Below are 19,783 nucleotides of genomic sequence, written 5' to 3' on the forward strand. Positions count from 1 at the left end.
CTTACTAAGATTGTAAGATTGTTCAAGCTCAACCTCACTCCTTCCTCTGACACAATGTCATACCTCAAGGCACCGACCCTCAGCAGCAGGAAAGTGTGTCTGCATGGCAAAATAAGCCATATCCCAGTGGGATCTCTTTTCCTGTCCTTTTCCAACATAAAGCAACACCCTTCCTCATCCATGTCAACCCAGCATGGGGATAGTCATAAAGCAGACCGGTTGCTGCCAGGGTGGCCAAAGCTCTGGTCAGGAGCCACACGTGGCCACCAATGAGCTCCCAGGACAGTTGGGGGCTCTAAGCCAGCTCATCTACTTACCCTGATCTTAGAAAAGGTCCTTCACACCCACATGGACTCCTCAACACACCCCACCTCAACCCCAAACCCTGATGGAGTCAAGCACCCCATGCAATGCATCCTCATCCCTCCACCTCCTGCCACAAACACCCAAATTAGGATCTTCCCTAGTAAGCAGGCAAGACCCAAGAGAAAATTACAAACTCTCCCCATGCCCAGAGAGCTGATGAAGCATCAGAAGGGGAGTCACGGAAGAGCTGCAAACAGCCCGGCCCATCTCCAGGTGCTTCAGAGACTTCAGTACTTCCCAAAAAATATCTCCACAAACCACCATCAAGTTGCAATGGAACACAGGTTTGGGAACAGACACACGACTCTCCCACCCTCAAGGTTGGGGAACCAGCAGTCCATATCCTGCAGGAAGCCTGCTATGATAACCATGGACTTCTCCATGACCTCAGTGGGCAACCACCCCACTGACTCCAGCACCAATCCACTCACTGCCTTCATCACTACAAGCAACCGAGCACGCCGATACTGTCACCAGCTCCTGGCGAGGTCACCTGGAGCCTCACCTCCCCTCGGCAGGGAGCCGGCATGTGGCACACTCCCCAGAAGCACCTGCCCCCAGCAGGTCCCTGCCTCCGGCCAGGAGCACCGGCAACGAAGCCAACGCTCAAAGGGCATCGCTGCGCACGCAGGATGTCACACAGCCCCGGAACAACATACCTGGGACCATAAATACCATCTTATTTACATAATGCTCTGGATAAAGGGGACAAAGAGGCTTACTGCATTACATCTGGGACTAGTATTGCATCAGCGCCCACAGGCCCTAATCCCAGTCAGAGCTGTGCTGCGCGGGGCGTGGTGGGAGAGCGCCGAGGTGCATCCCCGCTCCCAGCCCAGCCAAGGTGGAGCTCAAGACTCTTCCCACCATAAGCATGCAGAGAAAGATCCCTACACCCTGGAAATGACAACTGAATCAGGCACCACATGTGACTTTGGTCCTCAACCCCCATCAGCTGAGCCCAGAAGTGGGATCCCAGATGTGGGTGTCCCACCTGGCGTGGCCTAGACACAACACAGACATTGACTTTGTCTGGGGAATGATGCCCACATGGAAGCGCTCAAAAGACCAGGCAGCTCCCGGTTTTCTTTAATTTATGCAATCACAATTAAGGATACACTGTAAATATAACCTGGAGGCAATTTTTGATTCAAGGCAGCCCAGTTCTCCAAGAGAATAAACCAGACGGAGTGAACTCTGGTCTGTCCTTCTTGTTAATTCAAAATAAAGAGACACACACAAGCTGTTGGGTTAATCCAACACCACGTGAGAGCACCTCAACCGCCTTTGCGAGCCCTTTCTTCCCAGAAATGCACCTTTTCAGCTCAATTTACCGGGAAAAAGCTTCTGAGGCAGAAGCAGCGATGTCATCACCACCGACATAAGACAAGCCAGGTGCATGGAAGTGTGAGGGGGCTTTGCAACTGAGGCAAGGGAGGGATTATTTGGGGCTACCACCAAGCACAGGGCTCCAGACAGACAGATGGATCCCCCCCCCCAAAAGAAATCACACCACTTTCAGCACGCAGAGAGATAACAAGTATGTTACGAGACACATCCATGCACACACACACACTGGCCCCTGAGGCTACTGAGCCTAATGGTGACTCACCAAACACACAGACCAAGTCGGAGTGCCTGGCTTGGAGAAAGGAATAAAACCCCCTCCCTGTGCTCTGGCCATACTCAATTACAGGTCATTCCAACTTGCTTGATAATTAATTTCCTCCAGTGGCTCTAACCAGAGGCAGCCCTTGCCCTCCATGCCAGGCCAGTCCAGGTGAAACATTAAATCCTTGTCCTTTTCCACCACAGAGACACCACGCTCCTAGTGCTGCGCACATCTCCCTTCTCCTCCTCACAGGAGAGGGGAAAACCTCACTGGGTGAACAAGGGTGTAAAAAGGCAAGGATTCGTGTTTTGTGACTCAAACAGCTTCAAAATAATAAAATATAAATTATTTTTGGTCAAGAGCTAATCAATAAAATCAGCTGCCTGGATTTTCTGAGTGCCGTGCATGTGCGGTCGCGTACTGCCAACAAAGAGCTAGAAATGTGCGGCATAATCTGATGCTGGAGTCATCGCACAAAGCGTGGAAATAGGTTTTCCTGAGGATGTCCAGGCAAGGAACTGCCTGCACACGATGGAGCCCAAAAGCCAGCCCCAACAGCGGCATCCTTGGACATTCCGGAGGAGGGGGAAAGAGCCCGTGGGGCTCTCCGGTGCACACTTTGGAAAATGAGTCTCTAAAGCCTCCTCCAAGGGAAAGGGCCTTCCCAGAAAGCGGGGAAAAAGGAAAGGAAAGGCAAGAGGAAGGCTGCTGGGAGATGGAGGGGAGCCAAGTCTCGCAGACCAGACCTGAACCTGTGACCTTCCCCGTGTACACAACGGGCGGGAGAGCGCACGGCAGGAGCGCTTGCCCCGCCGGCCGCCCCAGCCCTCGCGGGACACCCGGCCACGTTGTCACCGGCGGGGTCACCTCCAGATGGGCCCCGCTGGCCAACGGGGGCTCGAAGGACTTGAAGGAGGGCGGCTCGTACTGCGGCACACGGCAGCCGGCACAGGACCCGGCCCCGGGGGCGATGCCCGGTGGGGCTCCGCTCTCGGGGTCTGACCCGCCCCAAACTCACAGGGACTCGCTAAACGCGTTGGGGAACATTCAATCTTCCGGGATTCGTGCGGAGAACCCCCTACCGGCACTACAAAAGAGCCGCGGTCCAGGGAACCTCCGCTCACGCTGTCCCTCTGCTCCTGTGCCCCCCAAACCCTCCCCGCACAGAGACGGGGTCAAGAGGGGTGACCCCCGCCTCCGCCCAGGAACACCGCCATCCTCTCGAGAACCCCCTCCTCGGCCGCATCACCCCCCGCAGCCCCGATCCTTCCCACAAAACCTGGCATGGCGGTGACCCCACGCAGGGGAAGGACACCCCCTCCGAGCCGTGGGGACCCCGGGACTCCGAGCACGACCCTCGCGGCGGCAAAGGCGGCCTCGCACCGCTCGGGGGGACCCGACCCCCAACGGCCACAACACCCGCGGGGGCTCCTTCCCAACGGCCACGGGAGGCACCGCAACCGCCCCCGCGCTCCGGGGAGGGGGGGCCAGGGGCACACAGACCCCCGTCCCCAGCGGTCGCGGGGGGAGGCTCCGGAGCTCCATCCCCACGGCCAGAGATGAGGGAGGGGGAGGCACATATCCTCGTCCCCAGTGGTCGCAGAGGCGGGGGGCACACAGGCTCCCCAAGGGTCCAAGGGGGCGCACAGCTCCGTTCCCAGGGGTCACAGAGGAGGGGGGGGCACTGAAACTCCCGTTCCCAATGGTCCCGGGGGAGGGGTACCCAGATCCCCGTCCGTAAGGGACACGGGGGGGGGGGGCCGCGGGGGGGGTGGGGGAGGGCACAGCCGCCTTCCCGGGGGTCACAAGGAAGAAGCGGGGAGGGCACGTATCCCCGTCCCGGCGGTCACGGCTCACGGCGGCGGCCCGGGCCCGGCCCGTGCAGAAGGGGCGGGGGGGGGGGGGGTGCCCGAGGCCCGAGGGGAGCCCCAACCGCCACCCCCCACACACCCCCCCCCGCCCGCGGCGGGGCGGCGTGGCTCGGGCCCGGCCGGGCGCGCACTCACCCGGTCGCTGGGGTATCCGCCCTAGGTGCGCTCCATGTGGGTCGCGCCGGGGCCGGCGCTGCGGGCCGGGGCCGGGGCCGGGCCGGGCCGGCCGGGGCCGCCACGCGCTGAGGCCGCGCCGCGCAGGCCGCGCCGGGTCCGCCGGGCGGGGCGGGGCGGACGCGGCGCAAAACGCGGAGGGCGGAACGTGGAGCGGCGTCCCCGGGCGGCGGGAAAACACGGAGCGGATACTCCGCCTGAAGCATCGGGAGCCGGAGACAGACAAAGCCCGGAGCGGAGCGTTCCCTGCCGGAGGAGCCGGAGCCGCCGTAGCGCCTCCTCGGAAATGGCGGGGGGAATCTTTCGGGGTGCTTCACGCTCTGAGTGGTGTCTTGCGAGACCTCAGGCCGGCACGGTCCCCCCAAGGCCATGCTTTTAGCTCCCAGAGCCAGCACTGAAAGGCAGTGGGTGGGAGTCATCACCACCCGGGCATCCACACCTACCTCAAAATCCACCATCGTGCCCCACGCTGCCGCTTTTCCTTTCCACACACTCTTCTGGATGGAAAGAGCACCTGGGTCCCCAGCCGTTCTCATGCCCTGGAGGTGACATGTCCCCTAAACTTGCTACTTCCCACCTAAGGCCTCAGCACTGGCCCTGCTGACCAGGGAGGGAATTCCAGCTCATCTCAACCCTAGTCCCCAGACAATCCAAAACCTCTGCTCCTTTTCCCAAAGCCTCAGCATCAGCCCCGCTGCTTGGTGAGGAAATTTCATTTCAGCTCAGTGGGGATGTCCAAGTCCTGTCTCCATGACACCCCAAAACCAGGAAGGTGAACCAGTGCAGCAAGCTGTGCCGATGAGAGGTGGGATGCAGGATCCCAGCTGGCATCTGTCAGTGCCAAGCATGGAGCAGGAACATGCACGAATCTGCAGGTCCTGCAGAGGGAGAGGGCAGCACCAACTCCATCCACCCAGCCAGGGTCTGCTGTTCCAGCCCAAAGAGGTGCCACCATTCCTTGAGTGTGCCACCATCCAGTGTGGTTTCAGGAGAGCACCAAAGGAGATGCCAATTTCTTCTGATGCTTTTTGCCCCAAACAAGGACAAGACCCAAATCCCTGGAAAAGGAGGTGATGCCAAGAAGGCCAGAGGTCTGGGTATCTCACCAGCTTTTGGGGCTGGGGAAAGTGGCAGGGAGCCAGAAGATGTTTAAATCAACAGGAAAAGAGGAATGAGAATTCTTAAAGCCCAGAAGAGAGGAAGAGGAGAAATCCTTCCTTATCCTGATGAGGAGAAACTGTTCTCGCACAGCACAGAGCCAATGTTAGCAGGCTCCAAGAGAACCTGTACTAATAAAACCAGGTCAGTTTTTACTGAAGTATTTTCAAGGACTGGGTAAAAGGTTTAATGGGCATTTGGTGTTGATGTTCAGCAAATCTCAGACCAGGAACGGTGCTTCCAAGGGTGGAAAAACCAGCGTCAGTCAGGAACACAGGATGAACCAGGGATGGATCAGTGCATCTTTCCTGGCAAAATTGCGATGCCACTAACACAGGAGGAAAATAAAACCCCTGCCGGGCAAGGCAGTTCCATTGGGAATGATCTTGGCATCACTCCATCGACGTTTTGCCACAACCACAAGCAGGGCCTGTGATCCAGCCTGCCTGTGGCTGCCCAAGACCCCACAGGATCCTACAGATGATGTTGCACATGGAACCCTTAGGGATGAAACCTGCAGGTACCATGTAGATGTGAACTGTGAGTGACAAAGGACAGGGAGGTGACAAGGGAGCAGCCACTGGCAGAATTGGATGCAGGAGATGGATCTGGTTTAATATGGAGCTCATATTAAAGCCTGGCTCAGGCATGGGATGGGTGACCCATCTGGGGAAGCAGTACCTTGGGATGGGGATTTTAACAAGCACTAGGTGTGATGGGAAGGTGGCATTTTGTGGGATCACAGAGTTGGTACAAGATCCCACTCTGTCATGGTCTTGTCTGATGGTGCTGCACTCCAGGGACAGGAGCAGGAGCTGGGGCTGCACCACCTGGAGCCAGCCTGGCACCTCCTCCCTGGGTGCTGACTCCCAGCCCTGTGTCCCACCTCTCCCACACAGCCCACAAGGAAGGCCTCTCCTGCCTCCTTCTTCCCAAGGCACCAGGACCTCGGGATGACTCCCCAAGCCCCCCATCCCTCTCCAGCTCTGCTCCTATTGGCCCCATAGCTACTCTCTATCACTCTCAAGGGACATCCACCAGGACAACAGGATCTCCATGTAAGAAGAGTGCAGGGAAGTCTCTAGGAGTCCCAGCACAGCTGACTGGACCACAGTGGTGGGACACAAGGGACAGAGAAGATGGGGGGACATAGCCAGAGGAGGAAGGAAACAGGAGAATCCCATCACCCTTGGCCACACTGAACAACAGCTCCCACACCATAACCTCTGTGCCAATCGCGGGCAGCTCAGAGCTGAAACACCCGTGAGGGTTTTCCACTGAGGGACAACATGGGTGGACGTTGGATCCAGCATCTTCATTCCCAGCACCTCAGAGATCCCACAGGCAGCAAATGGCATAGGATGACTTCCAGTGCTGCAGCATGAAGGCTTTGCACCCTCCTCCTCCTCCTCACCCATAGGGCAAGGGGCTGGGACAACCTACACCCAGGGACTGTGCCAAGCAGTGGAGCTGGCAGCTCCTACTGCATTCCTGGGAAAGAGGAGGAAAAGGGATGCTGGGAGTGCTGGGGGGATCACTCCATCCCTGCCACAGCAGGGTGGGCTCTGGGTAATGAGGAGGAGCCCTCAGACCATGGCAAGGCAGAACCTGGAGCACCGCAGCACGAGGAATCACAGCCCAGTACACACCAGTGCATGATGAGCATGGACATGGTAATGTGGGGAGAGGCTCAGTGCGAGGGAGTAGAGAAAAAGGCAAAATTCAGCTTATTCCAGAGGTGTTCTCCACACAGCTGCTGAGGGCCAGGTCGTGGGGGGAGCTGCTGCTTTGGTACCAATCAGCAGAAGGATGTAAGCTTGGGCACTCAGCAGTCATTCCAAAGGGCTGGAAAAGCACCTGTGAGCAGGCACAGAGCCCACCTCTAACCCCAAACCTCCCATCCCCACTTGGCAGTGGCTCTTTGGCTGTTGGGAGCCATCCCCCTCATCCCCTCACCTTCTCACCCTTCTCCTCCATGTGTTTGACCCCACAGAGCAAAAAACACTTTGAGGCACTTTTTGGAGAGGGAGATCCTGCCAAAGCCAGGATGGAGCTGGCCTGCCTGCTGCCACAGAGCTCCCCATTCCCCATGCTGCTCCTGTGGGTGTCAGTGACTGTTGAACTGCATCCTGTCAAGCTCCATCTCCCACCCACCCTTGTCTGCAGTGCAGGACCTCCCTGGAAGCACAGGGCTGCTGGGCCAGGTCTTGGTGAAAACAGGTCTCTTTTAATACTTTTGGAACACAAGAGAGCAATACCTAAACACATTCTGAGATCAGGGATCCATCTTGCACCTGCTTTCCAGAGCTGAAGACCATCCTGGCTCCCTTGAGAGGCAGTTGGGTGCTTCATGGGAACCAGTGCTGCTCCCCCGGCGCTCACCCCACGGCTTTCTGCTTCATTAACCCCTTCTTCGCTCCCTGATGGATCTTTGCATCCAGTTTCCCTGTAAAGAGGGGATTAAAGAAAAAAGAAAAACACAACAAACCCTCATCACTCTTTATTTTTAAATGCTATTTGCAATGCAAATGAGCTGGAGGCAGCGAGGTCTCCTAGTTAGTGTGTTCCTGTCACATCCAATTATCCTGCTTGAGGAGCCAGGCGTTTCCAGCCGCCCTGGCCTCCCTCTGCAGGCGCGACACTGGGGAGCCAGGGGCAAGCGTGTCCAACGCGGCCAAGAGACGCCAGAGAGGGGGAAATTCAGCGAGGAGAGGAGTAAATTAACATCCAGCACTCGCCTGCCACTACCAGGGGGGAAACCGGTTCCTGTGCCTGCCCACAGGATGCTCAGAAGAGATGGGGAACTGTCCAGCAACATGCCAGGGATGTGTTTCTCCACAGTGCAGCAAAAGGCAGGACTGGGGACAACAAATCCTCAGCTTGGGATGATGGTGCAACGGGTATCCAGTGTGATGGGGACACCTGATCCACGTTGCTACGTGCCAGGTTGGTGGTCTCCGAGGCCATCTGCTGCCTTTGCCACCAGGGAAAACCTCAGCCAGCAGCTCCAGTGGGACCTGGAGAAAACACTGCCTTCTCCTTGTCCTTCACAGCCCTTGGGGGGGTTCACTGCCAGCACTGCTTTCCCACCCAGGAGAGGAGCAGGACACCAGAACATGGGATTTTGGGTAACTCCTGCTGAAGAAGCCAGAAGCCAGGTATAGTGATGTGCTTCCTCAGAGGAGTGTCCTTGTCCTCTTCTTCCTGTCCATAAAAATGCAAGGGTGCTCCCACTCTTCCAGATCCCAGAGCCAGCTTCCCAAAGAGGCTCTGCCAGCAGCCAGCATTGGTCACCTCCTCTACTGCCACATCTCCCCAGGACTTGCCTTCTTGCTCTCCCCTGCATTTCCCCATCCTCTAAATGCCAGCCTCATTCTGTCTCTGTAGTTGGGAAGAGAGATAGGGCAAGATACACCAGGCTCCAAAGTTCTACTTTGGCCACTGCTCCAAAATCTGCTGGTAAATGTCCATGTGCCATAAGAAGCAGGTGCTTCTCCAGAGAAAATGGCTCCTAACCAGCCAGTGACCATCACCTTCCCTTCAAAACAAGAAAACTTCTCAATTCCAGTTCAACAAAGACAGTTTGCAGATCACTATGCCACAGATCCACAAACTGAAACATGGCTTGGAAGATGTTCTGGGAGATCCTCCATCTCCTTGGCCACCCCAGAGAAGACCTCAATCCCCCCATTGCCTAAGGATAGGGAAGAAGTCCCCTCCTTGCAATTGCTGTTTCCAGTCATTGGCACCCAAGCAGGCTGAGCCAGCCCAGCAGTGTGTCAGACCACCCTGTCCCCACATCAGGAGTGGTTTTGGCAGCAGAAAGGCAGCAAGTTCCCATTCTCTCCATACTCTGGTCCCCCAACACCACCTACTGTCACCAAGGCTGTTACTTTTCATGTGCCTGCCTGCTCTTCCTGGATCCCAAAAACACCGGGCAGCTCCTCTGCTCTTCCAGCTCGCAAACACCACACACCACACAGGTAACCTTTAAGAAAAGGCTAAAAATAAGGCAAAGCCCCAGGGTCCCTTGCTCTTTCTGCTCAATGATTCAAGGCCTCTTGTCTCACACCATGTCCTCTGCTCCTCTTCACTCTTCCAGACACTGGCTGTTGGAGGGAGGCTGCTAATTGATGCTTCAGGGTAGCTTTGCCTGGATTCAAGGAAATCTCCCATGAGAAAGGCCAGTGAGCTTTGTCCTCTTGCACTAAAACTACATGGGGACGTATCTGGGGAGAGCTGTGCTCCCAGATGCAACACTGTGCCCACCCCTTCCACAAAAACAACAACAGTGGCAGTAAAAATTGAGCCATGCTAGGGTTTTTTTTTCCCATCCCCAGGCTGCTAGAAACAATTTGCAACAGAGAAGCATCCGGATGTCACTGTGGCGAGGTCCATGCTGTTATCTGGCAAGGAAAACTGCTCTGGCTTGGCTTCTCAACAGGACAAACTGGCATTTTGTCATGGCTTGAGCCAGGTTTCAAGGAGACCAGGGCAGCCAGCAAGCCCAAGTGGGGATGTGAGCTGGCACCTTCCCTCTGCTCAGCTTCCAGCTGGGAGAATTAAACTTCTGACTGCCTGGGATGCAATGCCAGCTTCTATTAAAACAGCGCCTTGCGCCGATGAAAGGTCAAAGGCTTCCCTGCTCCTTCCCTAGGCTGTCATAAATATCACCCAGACGGACCATGTCCCTTCCGGGAGGTGAACACGCAGCTCCACAGCCCCCCTGTGCTGCTCCTGTGACAGCTCCTATCGGGATGGAGGGCAGGGAAGGCAGGGCCAGCAGTGGGAGTGGGAGCACAGGCAGCCGCCAGCACAGCCGGCTTCCTTCCAGGCTGTTAGACTGATCCTTCTCCAAGCAGGAAAGTGTCACAACACAAAGGAGATGATGTGACAGATGGGGAGGGGACTGGCAGCACCTGCACCCGGCAAGGCAGACACACAGGAGCCGCAGAGCAGCTTCGCCCTCTCCCACCCACGGCCAGACAGAGGCAGAGGTGGGACTGAAGGAGCACGAGAGCCTGGCGAGAGCAAAGGAGAGGTTAAAACAAGAGGAAAAAAGGATGCAGCGGCTGCGCCAGCACGCAAGGGCCACAAGGCTAACCCACAGCCAAGATATGCATCCTAAATAACTCCTGCCTGCTCACTGGCACTCAGAATAACCCATCTAGGGGGAGGACCATAAGCGAGATTCGAGCGCTCGCAGGTCTCCAAGCACTGGTCAGCACTGGCTGAATACACCTCCCAGCTGGTGCTCAAAAAGGCAAGGAACAAAACAAATGGTTTTGCAGGACATCCCAACACTCAGCTGTGGGAGAAAGGGGCTTCCCTGAGCAGAGAGGGAAAAAGACCCTCAAAGCCAACAAAAATAACCTTCTGCTGTGTTTCAAAAAGCCCTTATTAACCAGTCCTGAGAAATCCCAACACTCCTGAGCCCCAGGTACTGGCCCAAGGATCCATGTGGAAAGGAGGGAGATCACCCAGTTGTCAGCTCTGCTGAATAAACAGCCAAGACTCTTCCTGCTTCTGCTGCTTTTAGCCCGTCAAATTAATTTTTCACATCCCCTGCAAGCGCGTGCGGTGCCTTCCCCGGGCTGTGTGGTGGGGAGGCTGCTAATAAGGACGGAGCTGACTGCGGGCTCCCCAGCTGCCGCATTCCCTCCTCCATCCTTTTTATAGCAGCGGGCAGGAATAACTGGCAGCCTGCGGAGGGGCTGGTGGCTCGTAAAAGGGACTAACGACGCTGGCAAGCGGAGCGCGGACAGATGCTGCGGCGCTTCCCCGTGCGCTCTGCCAGGACATCCCATCCCATCCCATCCCATCCCACTGGCCTGCAGATGGGGAACATCCATCTGGCCCTGCAGCTCTTGCTGTTCAAGCCCTCGCTGTCCTCAGGGGAAAGAGTGTGATTTGGACACAGAGGTTGCCTGGATCTGCCTGGGCATCGCTGCACCGACTCCTGTCCTGACCCAGGCTGGTGCCGGCAGCGGACTGGCCACCGACACGACTGCTCTTTGACTCCCCGAGTGTTTGCAGAGGCAGGAAGAAGCATGTATTTGGAAGGAAGCAACATCTGGGGAAAGGGGAACTGAAGACAAAAAAATATTACAGATGTGTTTGAGCCATTAAACAAACACCTCCAGATCAAAGAGCAGACGGCAAAGGTTGGGAACTCATCTGGCAACGGCAAGCTGGGGTGGCAAGGGGAGCCGGCTCCAAGGGCTGGGGGGGCACCTGGGGAAACTTTACTACTTACAGATTTTGTGTTTTCCTTTGATGGGAAACTTCAGAACCATCTCCTGGGGATTAGTGCAGATAAAGACAAATGGAGATCCAGACTCCTGGCTCAGCTCTGGATACTGTGAAACACAGAGAGGCACAGAGAGCAGAGTCAGGACGGCTGCATGGGCACAGAAAGAGCTCAGTGGGCAAGAACAGAGGGATCTTAGCCAAGACATAGGTTATATGGAGGCTGTAGCAGCTCAGACCAAACCACTTCAAGAACTTCTCATGAAAAAAAAACCAAACAATTCCAGCTTTGAGTCTTATTCTGCAAGCCCCTTGCTCAGGCTCTTCCCACCACGCCTGTGCTGAAGCTCGCTGCCTCTTTGGATCCCTTCACCTTGGGTGTTCCCAGACCCTTTTCAGCCTCCTTTAGCACTGACCTGTGCTACCCCTGTGGTTTCACACTTGATTTAGGCCGATCAGAACCCTGGGATGTTGAGAGAGATGTGGTCAGGACCCTACCATCACCAGCCCACCTGTTCACTGGGACAAGCCAGGGACAGCCTGATGCATCCCTGGATTCAGATGACCGGGAATGCGAATATTCCCACTAATTCCTAGCTGGTCATGGACAGCACACCAGCACTACAACCAAAACAACCTGCCAAACCCAGCCTGAAATGGCCACCAGAAAGGTGGCCACCACTAGCTGTGCCAGCTACAGATACATCCCCAAACGTTCCCCACAAAGCTCAAACCCAAACACAAGGATTTGAGACTTGGAGAGTGCACTGTCCTGCTGTGGGACACACATTCCTTGACATTCACTTGCATATAAAGGCTGAGCAACACACCTGCTACATACCAAGGTGATGGCTCAGAGAGGCCAGCTCAGGGCTGGCTCCATTCACAGAGCCAGTGGAGGGATTTTAACACACTGAAGACATGGGGGAATTTTACAGGAAGAGAATAAACAGATTATAGAATCATAGAAGCATTTAGGTTGGAAGAAGACCTCTAAAATTGTTTCTCTCATTAACCATGTGGGGAAAAATGAGAAAAAAACCACTCCATGCAGGAAGCACACCAAGATCCTGGCTGGCTGCAGCTCAGCCTCCCTGGCATTCAGAGGTGAAATGCAAAACAGTCATAAAAAATGTATGTCTCAGCTCTCACCTCAGATTGTCCATGAGCTGCAGAGCCGGTGCTGACAGGCGCTGAGGCCAGCACATGCCATGAGGATGCTCCAGCCCAGGAAACCCTGCTCAAACAGACTGCGGAAGTGGTTTTCCTTCCATGGGAAAAATGCCTTCTTTTTTTTCCTGCTCCCCTGCCTTCCTCGAGCAGATCCGTCAAGGCTGCTGGAGGGGACAGGATGCCAGACCAGATGGAGCTGCGTGTCCTGGCAAATCCCCCATTTGTTACTAACAAATGACTCCTAGGCCGAGTGTTTGAAAAGCTCTCACCGACCTGCCAAAATGAGTTTGGATTTGCCCTGGAACAGCTGGGCACGGCGAGGGAAGCAGGGAGCGACCTGCTCTCCCCACACTGCAGCAGGGTTTGGCAGCATTGCCAGCAGTTCAGGGAGATTTACAGAAGCCCAACGCTGGGATTGGATCAGCCAGGGGAAGCGTTTCCAAGCCCTCTCATTTTACAACAGCGTGTAAGAGCTGTGCACTGGGTAAGAGAGAGGCACAAGCCCTCAGCTGCTCCATGCAGCTCCGTGCCGGGGAGGAGGAGCCGCCCTGATCCGCACCATGCGCCCATGCCCTGCTGCACCGACCCAGGCTTGGACAGATTTCTTCCTCTCTGTTCTTTTTTGGCTGAGTCACCTTACTTGACTTGCTTCCACTGCTCCATGCCCATGCCAAGGCTTTTCGTTTCCCATCTGCAGGGAAGGAGGATCTTGGAAGGTTAGGAAGAGCCAACGTGAATATCCCCAGTTAACACCTGGAGAGTGTGAAATGCTGGCACTCCGTGGCTGGAGGACCTGAGGACAAGCCAAAGGACCAAGGTTCTTCCTGGAGGACCAGAGGCTACCCAAACCTGGCCGCAGAGATGATCCTGCTACACTACACCTGGTTCAGCCCGTGGCTTCTTCAGCCAGGTGGGGCAGCCAGGACGGGTGTGTTGCAGAGGTCCTGCTGCTGGAATACAGCTGCTTCCCAAATCCCCTCAGCACATCGCCCAGGTGGACCTGGACACCACCATGTTCCCCCTCACACCTTTTACAGCCCCATCCTAGGAACATCTCCCAGACAGGCATCAGCAGTGAAGCAACAGCCAGTTGGTTTCTCCACTGACAGCTTTCAGTCAAAACCTGGATCAGGCCTTCAGCTCCAACAGTTCCTGCTCAATCTGATCTCAAGGCCAAGGTGGGTGCCACAACTGTGACCTGAATTCCTGCTTCCACACCACAGCCTTTCATCTTTGCTTCCAGGGTGCATTTCCGTCTGTGAGCCAAATCCCTTTGTGTCCTTCACTTTAAAAAGCTTTGGTCCTTCCTCTGGCATCTCCCTTCCAGGAGGCAGGGAAGGCGCCCCTCATCCAGCTGCTGCATTTAAAGATTCCTATGGTACCTACCCCAGAAACCTCTTATCTCATCCTGGTGAACAAAAATCCAGAATATTCCTGCAGGCTGGAGCCAGGAAAGAGACATAACCTTTTCCTCTGCCTAGAGTCAAGATGCTCCCAGGTGAGGAAGATGAGGCTGAGCTCCCACAAGATGCTGAGCCAAGCCAACAGCCCAGCTCCCTTCTTCCCCCAGTCTCTTCCATGAGTACATTCCATTCATTCATCCCACAGAAATTTAGGAAGCCCCACTCTCAGTGGAGATGCTGCCACCAAGACACCAAACAGGTCTGCCTCCATTACATTGTCCAAAGCTGCCCAAATTTAAGTACCAAAACCTAATTTCTCACTGGTTCTGCTGTGAAAGGTCAGTCGTGTTACTCTACTGTCTGAAAAGCCAGCAGTTTAGGAGACAGAGAAAAAAATTATCCCCAACTACTCTACCCCACAGGCAGCCCATCATCACTTCAGTACAGCTGAGCTTGGAATAAAAGCCCAAACCTAGAGCTGGTGTGGCAGAGGGAGAGGACAGAGCATATCCTGTCATACTGTTCACGATGGACAGGGCTTGGAGCAACCAGCTCTAGTGGAAGGCATGTTTCACCCCATGGCAGGGGATGAAATGAGATGAACTTTACAGTCACTCCCAACCCAAACCAGTCTGGGATTCTGTGATCCCCAGTAAAGACAATCTCCAACAGCAGTTTTTCAAAAAGAAGGTCAGTTCAGAGTGAAACCATGCTCCCTCTCTTCCAGAGACCAAGAATCAAACCCAGCCAGGAGTCTGATGGGGGATGTCCCTTCTTAAATTCAACAGCATTTATCTTTCTCATAGTGGAGGTGTTTAAAAAGATAGGTGCTGATACTCCAGGCTTTACACTGCCTCTCCCTGGAAGCAACTTGGCATTTAGAAGGTGATACAACAAACACAGACCAGAGACCAGATTGTCCCTCAAAAAGGAGCAAACCTACCTTTCTCCAATCCTGCAGATGACCAGAGAAGCTTGAAAGAGAGAGGTTATGCAATGCAACTACAGTGGGAAAAATCAAGATTCAGCCTCCTTTCAGACCTTCTGCCACCTTGTAGTCAGCAGGCAACAAGGCAGGCGGGAGGCCAGTGGGCTCTGTGGGCTGCAAACAGCTGATGTGGCTCACCAAGAACTGCTCCTCCCACTGCTTCACACCAACACCCCACAGACTCACTCTACACACAGCCTCCACACAGCCACTGCCCCCCCTGCTCATCCCACCTCTCCAGCTGGGCTTCACTTTGCTGCTAACAGGTCTGGAAGACCCCAGCTGTGAGGAGATTAGGTGGGAGGGAAGAGAAAAGCAGATCTCAAGGCAGCTTTACCTGCAGGAAGAGCTCGAGGTTAAACGAAGGTGGAAAAGGGAGCTGAGCACTGGGCTCCTCCAAAAATCGGGCACCAGACTCACCCTCACGCCAGAGCCAGCACTTTGAACACGTATTAAGTGGCTATCAGATGTCCCCAACAGCCACCCAGCTCAAGCTGCAAGCAGGGATAATTGCTAATGAATGTTCCCTACACTTTGTTTTCACCATCCCTCGTCTCCCATCACCAGCTTGTCACCACCAGGAATAGCAGCAGGGCTGCCAGCCTCCCGCTCCACAGCCCACAGCAAAAGAGCAAAGGAGGGGACGAGCCAGCTCGGAGCCAGCAGAGACACAAACCCACCTTCTCTGACATCTGAGAAGAAAAAATCCTGCTATATTTTTCCCCCCACACCAATCTGTTACACTTTTTTCTTTCCCGATTTAGGTAAAGCCTGCAGCAGGATGCTGGGGCCATGCAGGCTCACCCAGCATCCCTGGTACCAACGCAGCACTTGGGACCCTTTGCTCATCCTGACTGCATCTCTGCAGGAGAAAAAAAACATCGAGAAGGGCCATCCCAAACCCCTCGATTGCTGCACCCCTCCCCAGTAAGCTGCACTGGCTTGAACCCAACTGCTGTGACCCGAAGGCAGGGGAATGGAAAGAGCAGAAGGAAAACGTCCTGGGGGGAAGCCAAACCATCACTAACGAGATGAGCTCTGCTCCGGTGCATCCGAGGCAGGAACAAAGGCACCGCGTGCACGGAGCAGCGGCTCTGCACTGCACAAAGCCCCAGTGCGCCCGGCAGCTTCTCTAGCGACCCTCCAGGAGCATTCTTGCTCTCATTAAGGCCTCGGGACACAAAGGGGTGGGAACAGTCCTGGTTTCACACACGCCAGCCTATGGAGCCCTGCAATGCAGCCTGAGCTCTCCTCTGCTTTCCTTGCCACGGGAGCGCACATCCCGGTTAGCCGGAGCGTGGCGGAGCATTGCACGCTGGAACCTGTGGTCCTTCCCCTGGTCACTGCCACTCTCTCCATCTTACAGCTGCCGGGGGCACCAGCAGCGAGGAGGTGCTTGAGATGCTCTGCAAGGTTCATGATGGAAAGGGGTGAATCATTTTCCTGGCGTGGCTCCTCAGTGAACAACAGGGAAAACACGGCTCGCTCTGCCAGGCAGCGCCGGGCCAGGACACCCGCTCCAGCCTTCATTTCCTTGCTGCTCTCCAAGAGCCTTGAAATAAAAGAGACAGCACTGGAAAGCAATGCTGTCTGGAAAGAATAAAAGCAAGCAGACCCCATGTGTTGGCAAGAGAGTTCACCATAAAATGCATTCAAAGGGGAAAAAAATCATCCTGGTGGAGGCAGCATCTCCTCTGACAGAGCGGGGCTGCTGGATCCAGCAGTGGCAATAAATCAGCGCCCCCCAGCAGGCAGAAACACACACTGGGCTCGTCCTGGGTGTTGGAGACACCTCTTGGCCACATGCAAAAAGAGGAGTGGGATGCAAGGGATCCCCTGGGAGCCCAACTTCCTTCGCCCTGTTTTCTTGGTGATTTGTGGGAGAGGCGGATCCGCTCTTCTTTCATGCCTCATAAGCTTCATCGCTGTCAGAGACACGTAACAGGTAATTAACTACTAAACAGCCATTTTCTCCTCCTCTCCGGAGGGAAATTGCTCACCATCCAGCTAGAAAATGTTTCTTCAGTGGTTTGCAAGAGGGAAAAGAAAATGGGCAGCTTTTTGGGAGTGATGGGGGTGCTGCAGCCAAATAAGGGCACTTGCAGCAATGCCTGCACCATGAACACAAGGATCCAGGAGAAATGAAGCCATCAAATCTGAGAGATAATGCTTAAGTGGATGTGGGTGCCATTGTGCCCAAGCCACATTTGGCCTGTCACTCTTCCAAGGAGAGTGGTTTAGGAGCATCAGCTCCCTGGCATTTGTTCTGACAGCAGTGGTCTCCATCATCTCTTTAAAAGGACGTTCCCTTTGGGGAATTATCCAGCCAATTTTCCCAACACAGCCTTCACCCTGAGTGCTCCAGGGCACATTCACCCAAAGGTGACACCCAACTGCAAATGGCAGATCCAGGTTTACCACCACTGTGTCACCTCCTGATTCAGCCCTCCAGTCCTGAAAAAGCACTTGCAGAGCACCAACTGCTTCACTCCGAGTTTTGATCACCCTCATGACACGGTCTTGCATCATATTTCCAACTCCAAGCACGTTCTCAAGCACCATCATTTAAGGTCATATGCCAACCAGCCTTTGGCCCATGAGAAATGTAACATTTTCCTAAACAGAAACCCTAAAGCAGATCCAAGTTTCTAGAAATGCCAAATTTTCTAGCTCGAGGCAGAAACATCCAGAACATGCACCCAAAGAACACTACAAGCTGTCCTTGGCCATGGAAGAGCTCAGGGATGGAGCAAAGCTGCTCCACAGAGGCTGTGTTAGCAAAGGGATGCACGTTGATGTTCACTTCAAATCAACAGAACACGAAAAGAAGGAAAAAAAGTAGGATCACAAAGAAATCCAAACAAAAGCTGTCAGCCAAACTTTTGTTTGAAAGCCTGTCAGGTCTAGACTGCAACGTGTGAGGAAGGAACAGCTCGAAACCACAGCTGCTAATGGTTATGGATTTGGCAATCAAAACGTCTTTGTTAAAAAAAAGAGAAAAAAGTTAACTGCCTGACTATTGAGGCTACAAACCGCAGCCTTGATGCATTGTTGCAGTCAACATCCTCCCTGCTGTTCCTGAGCGCTTACAGCTGCTGCTGGCAGCTCTTGTGCTGGCACACGCTCCCTGCACCAGGATGCACAAGGAATTTTGCGAGCCTGCCTTGCTTTCCCCTTCTTCCCACCACAATGCCTGGCAGCCCTCGGCTGCTCTGCCCCTCGCATGCCTGCCTGGTATGCAACCAGAGCAGGCCCAGCAGGCTGGGATCGCCGCGGGATCCTTCCCCGGCGGGGCGGATCCATCCGGTGGGTGTTCTCCGCCTCCAGCCCAGAGCCCGGCTCTCATCGAGGTGTCTCTACACCACAGGCTGTACTTTGATTTGAAGGGCAGGGGAAGCAATTAAAACACAGTAAGTAATAACAGGACTTTGAAATGTAGATTTAAAATTCAGACTTGTGCTGGCGCACTCCGAGCTGTCTGCCAGGGCTCCGGAGGACTCGGCAGTGCCAGCAGCAGCCGCTGCACACCCCAGCTCTCCCTGAACCGGCAGGGCAGGACCTACAGCCACCAACAGCCTCCTGCCCTCACATCCCAGCCCGGGACAACAGCGCCCACGGTAAACCCTGGAAAGGCTGGAGATATTTATAGAGCTCCTGACAACCAGTTCAGGAGAAACTGGGTGGACTCGGAATAATATTTGGGAAGGTGCTGGGCTGAAAGGGCTGTTTTCATGCCCCTGTGCCAAGGGACAGCAGGGGCAGGGCTAAGCTGAGTTCCAACACAGCCCCATCGGCAAGGAGAAGGGAAAAGCAGCAGGGAGGACGAGCTGAGGGGAACCAGGTTACCTCATGGAGCTGCACCTGGCTATGTACAGTCAGACTTCAAGCAGCTTCACAAAGTCCTTTCACAGTCAGAGCTGGGAAGTACAGGGGTAGGACACCCAACCGAGCCGGAAAACCCAAACATTGGGAACACAGCCCTGCCCCTGCCCTGGCTCACCGGGGCAGCTGCCTCTCCCCATGCCGGCCCTTGCTGCTGCTCCCCAGGGAGGTATGATGCCAGCACCTGCTCCCAGAACTGATTCAACCCCTCGAATGGGATGGGATCTCTCACAGGACCAGGAAACGCTTTGGAGCGACCGGTCTGTTCAGGGTTAGGAAATCAGTGACACACCAACAAAAGCTTAAGCAAGCAGAGTCCTTGGGCACTCTGCATGTACTGTGGGGGTTGCATTCTGCAGCTGACACATCATTTGGGGTCACCATGGAAAGGGTGGTCACGGCTCAACCTGGACGGGAAGGCCGTGGGGCACCCGCCGTGGGGCTCCAGGTCAGTATCTAACCCTCAGTTTCAGGATTAAATAAAACCCAAACACTGAGAAGGCAGCAAGTATCAGTGACCACATCTGAGAGAGGGAAAAGGCCCTGCCAGCTCATGAGTAGTTTGCTGAAATGGTAGCAGAGACAAAGTCCACAGTCATCATTAATTAAGTCATATGCTTCAGCCTTGGCTTCGCTTTCTCCCTTGGGTCTAGGAAACCAGAGGAGAGGGCAAGCAGGCCTCTATCATTCGATTTCTTTGGCATGCTAATGCATTCCTAAATTAATCATCATCAAGTGACAATCTCTCCTTCATCTTAACAGCCTGAGCAGTGACCTGAGCAAACCTGCTGGCTTATGCAAGGCAGCTGGAGCCTCAGAAGAGCCTCTGATGAAAACCAAAGCACTTCCCATATGGAAAAACTCCCCCATCTCTTACCATCTCTAATCCAAACCAGCTGCATTCCTG

At 54.9% G+C, this 19,783-nt stretch overlaps 2 protein-coding genes across 5 annotated transcripts in view; both read right to left on the reverse strand.

Moving 5' to 3' along the window:
• ZNF609 (zinc finger protein 609) overlaps positions 1 to 4,128 on the reverse strand; it is a 61,624-nt gene extending 57,496 nt beyond the window's left edge. For all 4 annotated transcript variants that reach the window (XM_038146697.1, XM_038146696.1, XM_038146699.1 and 1 more), the window contains exon 1: positions 3,985 to 4,128. The gene's annotated coding sequence lies outside the window, so the exon portion shown is untranslated. The remainder of the gene's footprint in view (positions 1 to 3,984) is intronic.
• A 3,260-nt stretch (positions 4,129 to 7,388) lies between these two features.
• TRIP4 (thyroid hormone receptor interactor 4) overlaps positions 7,389 to 19,783 on the reverse strand; it is a 29,420-nt gene continuing 17,025 nt past the window's right edge. The window contains exons 12-13 of the mRNA XM_038147238.1: positions 11,438 to 11,540; positions 7,389 to 7,627 (exon numbers count right to left, since the gene is read on the reverse strand). Of these exons, the coding sequence (XP_038003166.1) occupies positions 7,560 to 7,627; positions 11,438 to 11,540 (171 nt within the window). The 3' untranslated portion in view covers positions 7,389 to 7,559. The remainder of the gene's footprint in view (positions 7,628 to 11,437; positions 11,541 to 19,783) is intronic.

The sequence above is a fragment of the Motacilla alba genome, chromosome 10, assembly GCF_015832195.1.
Source record: "Motacilla alba alba isolate MOTALB_02 chromosome 10, Motacilla_alba_V1.0_pri, whole genome shotgun sequence".
In the NCBI taxonomy this organism is placed as follows: Eukaryota; Metazoa; Chordata; class Aves; order Passeriformes; family Motacillidae; genus Motacilla; species Motacilla alba.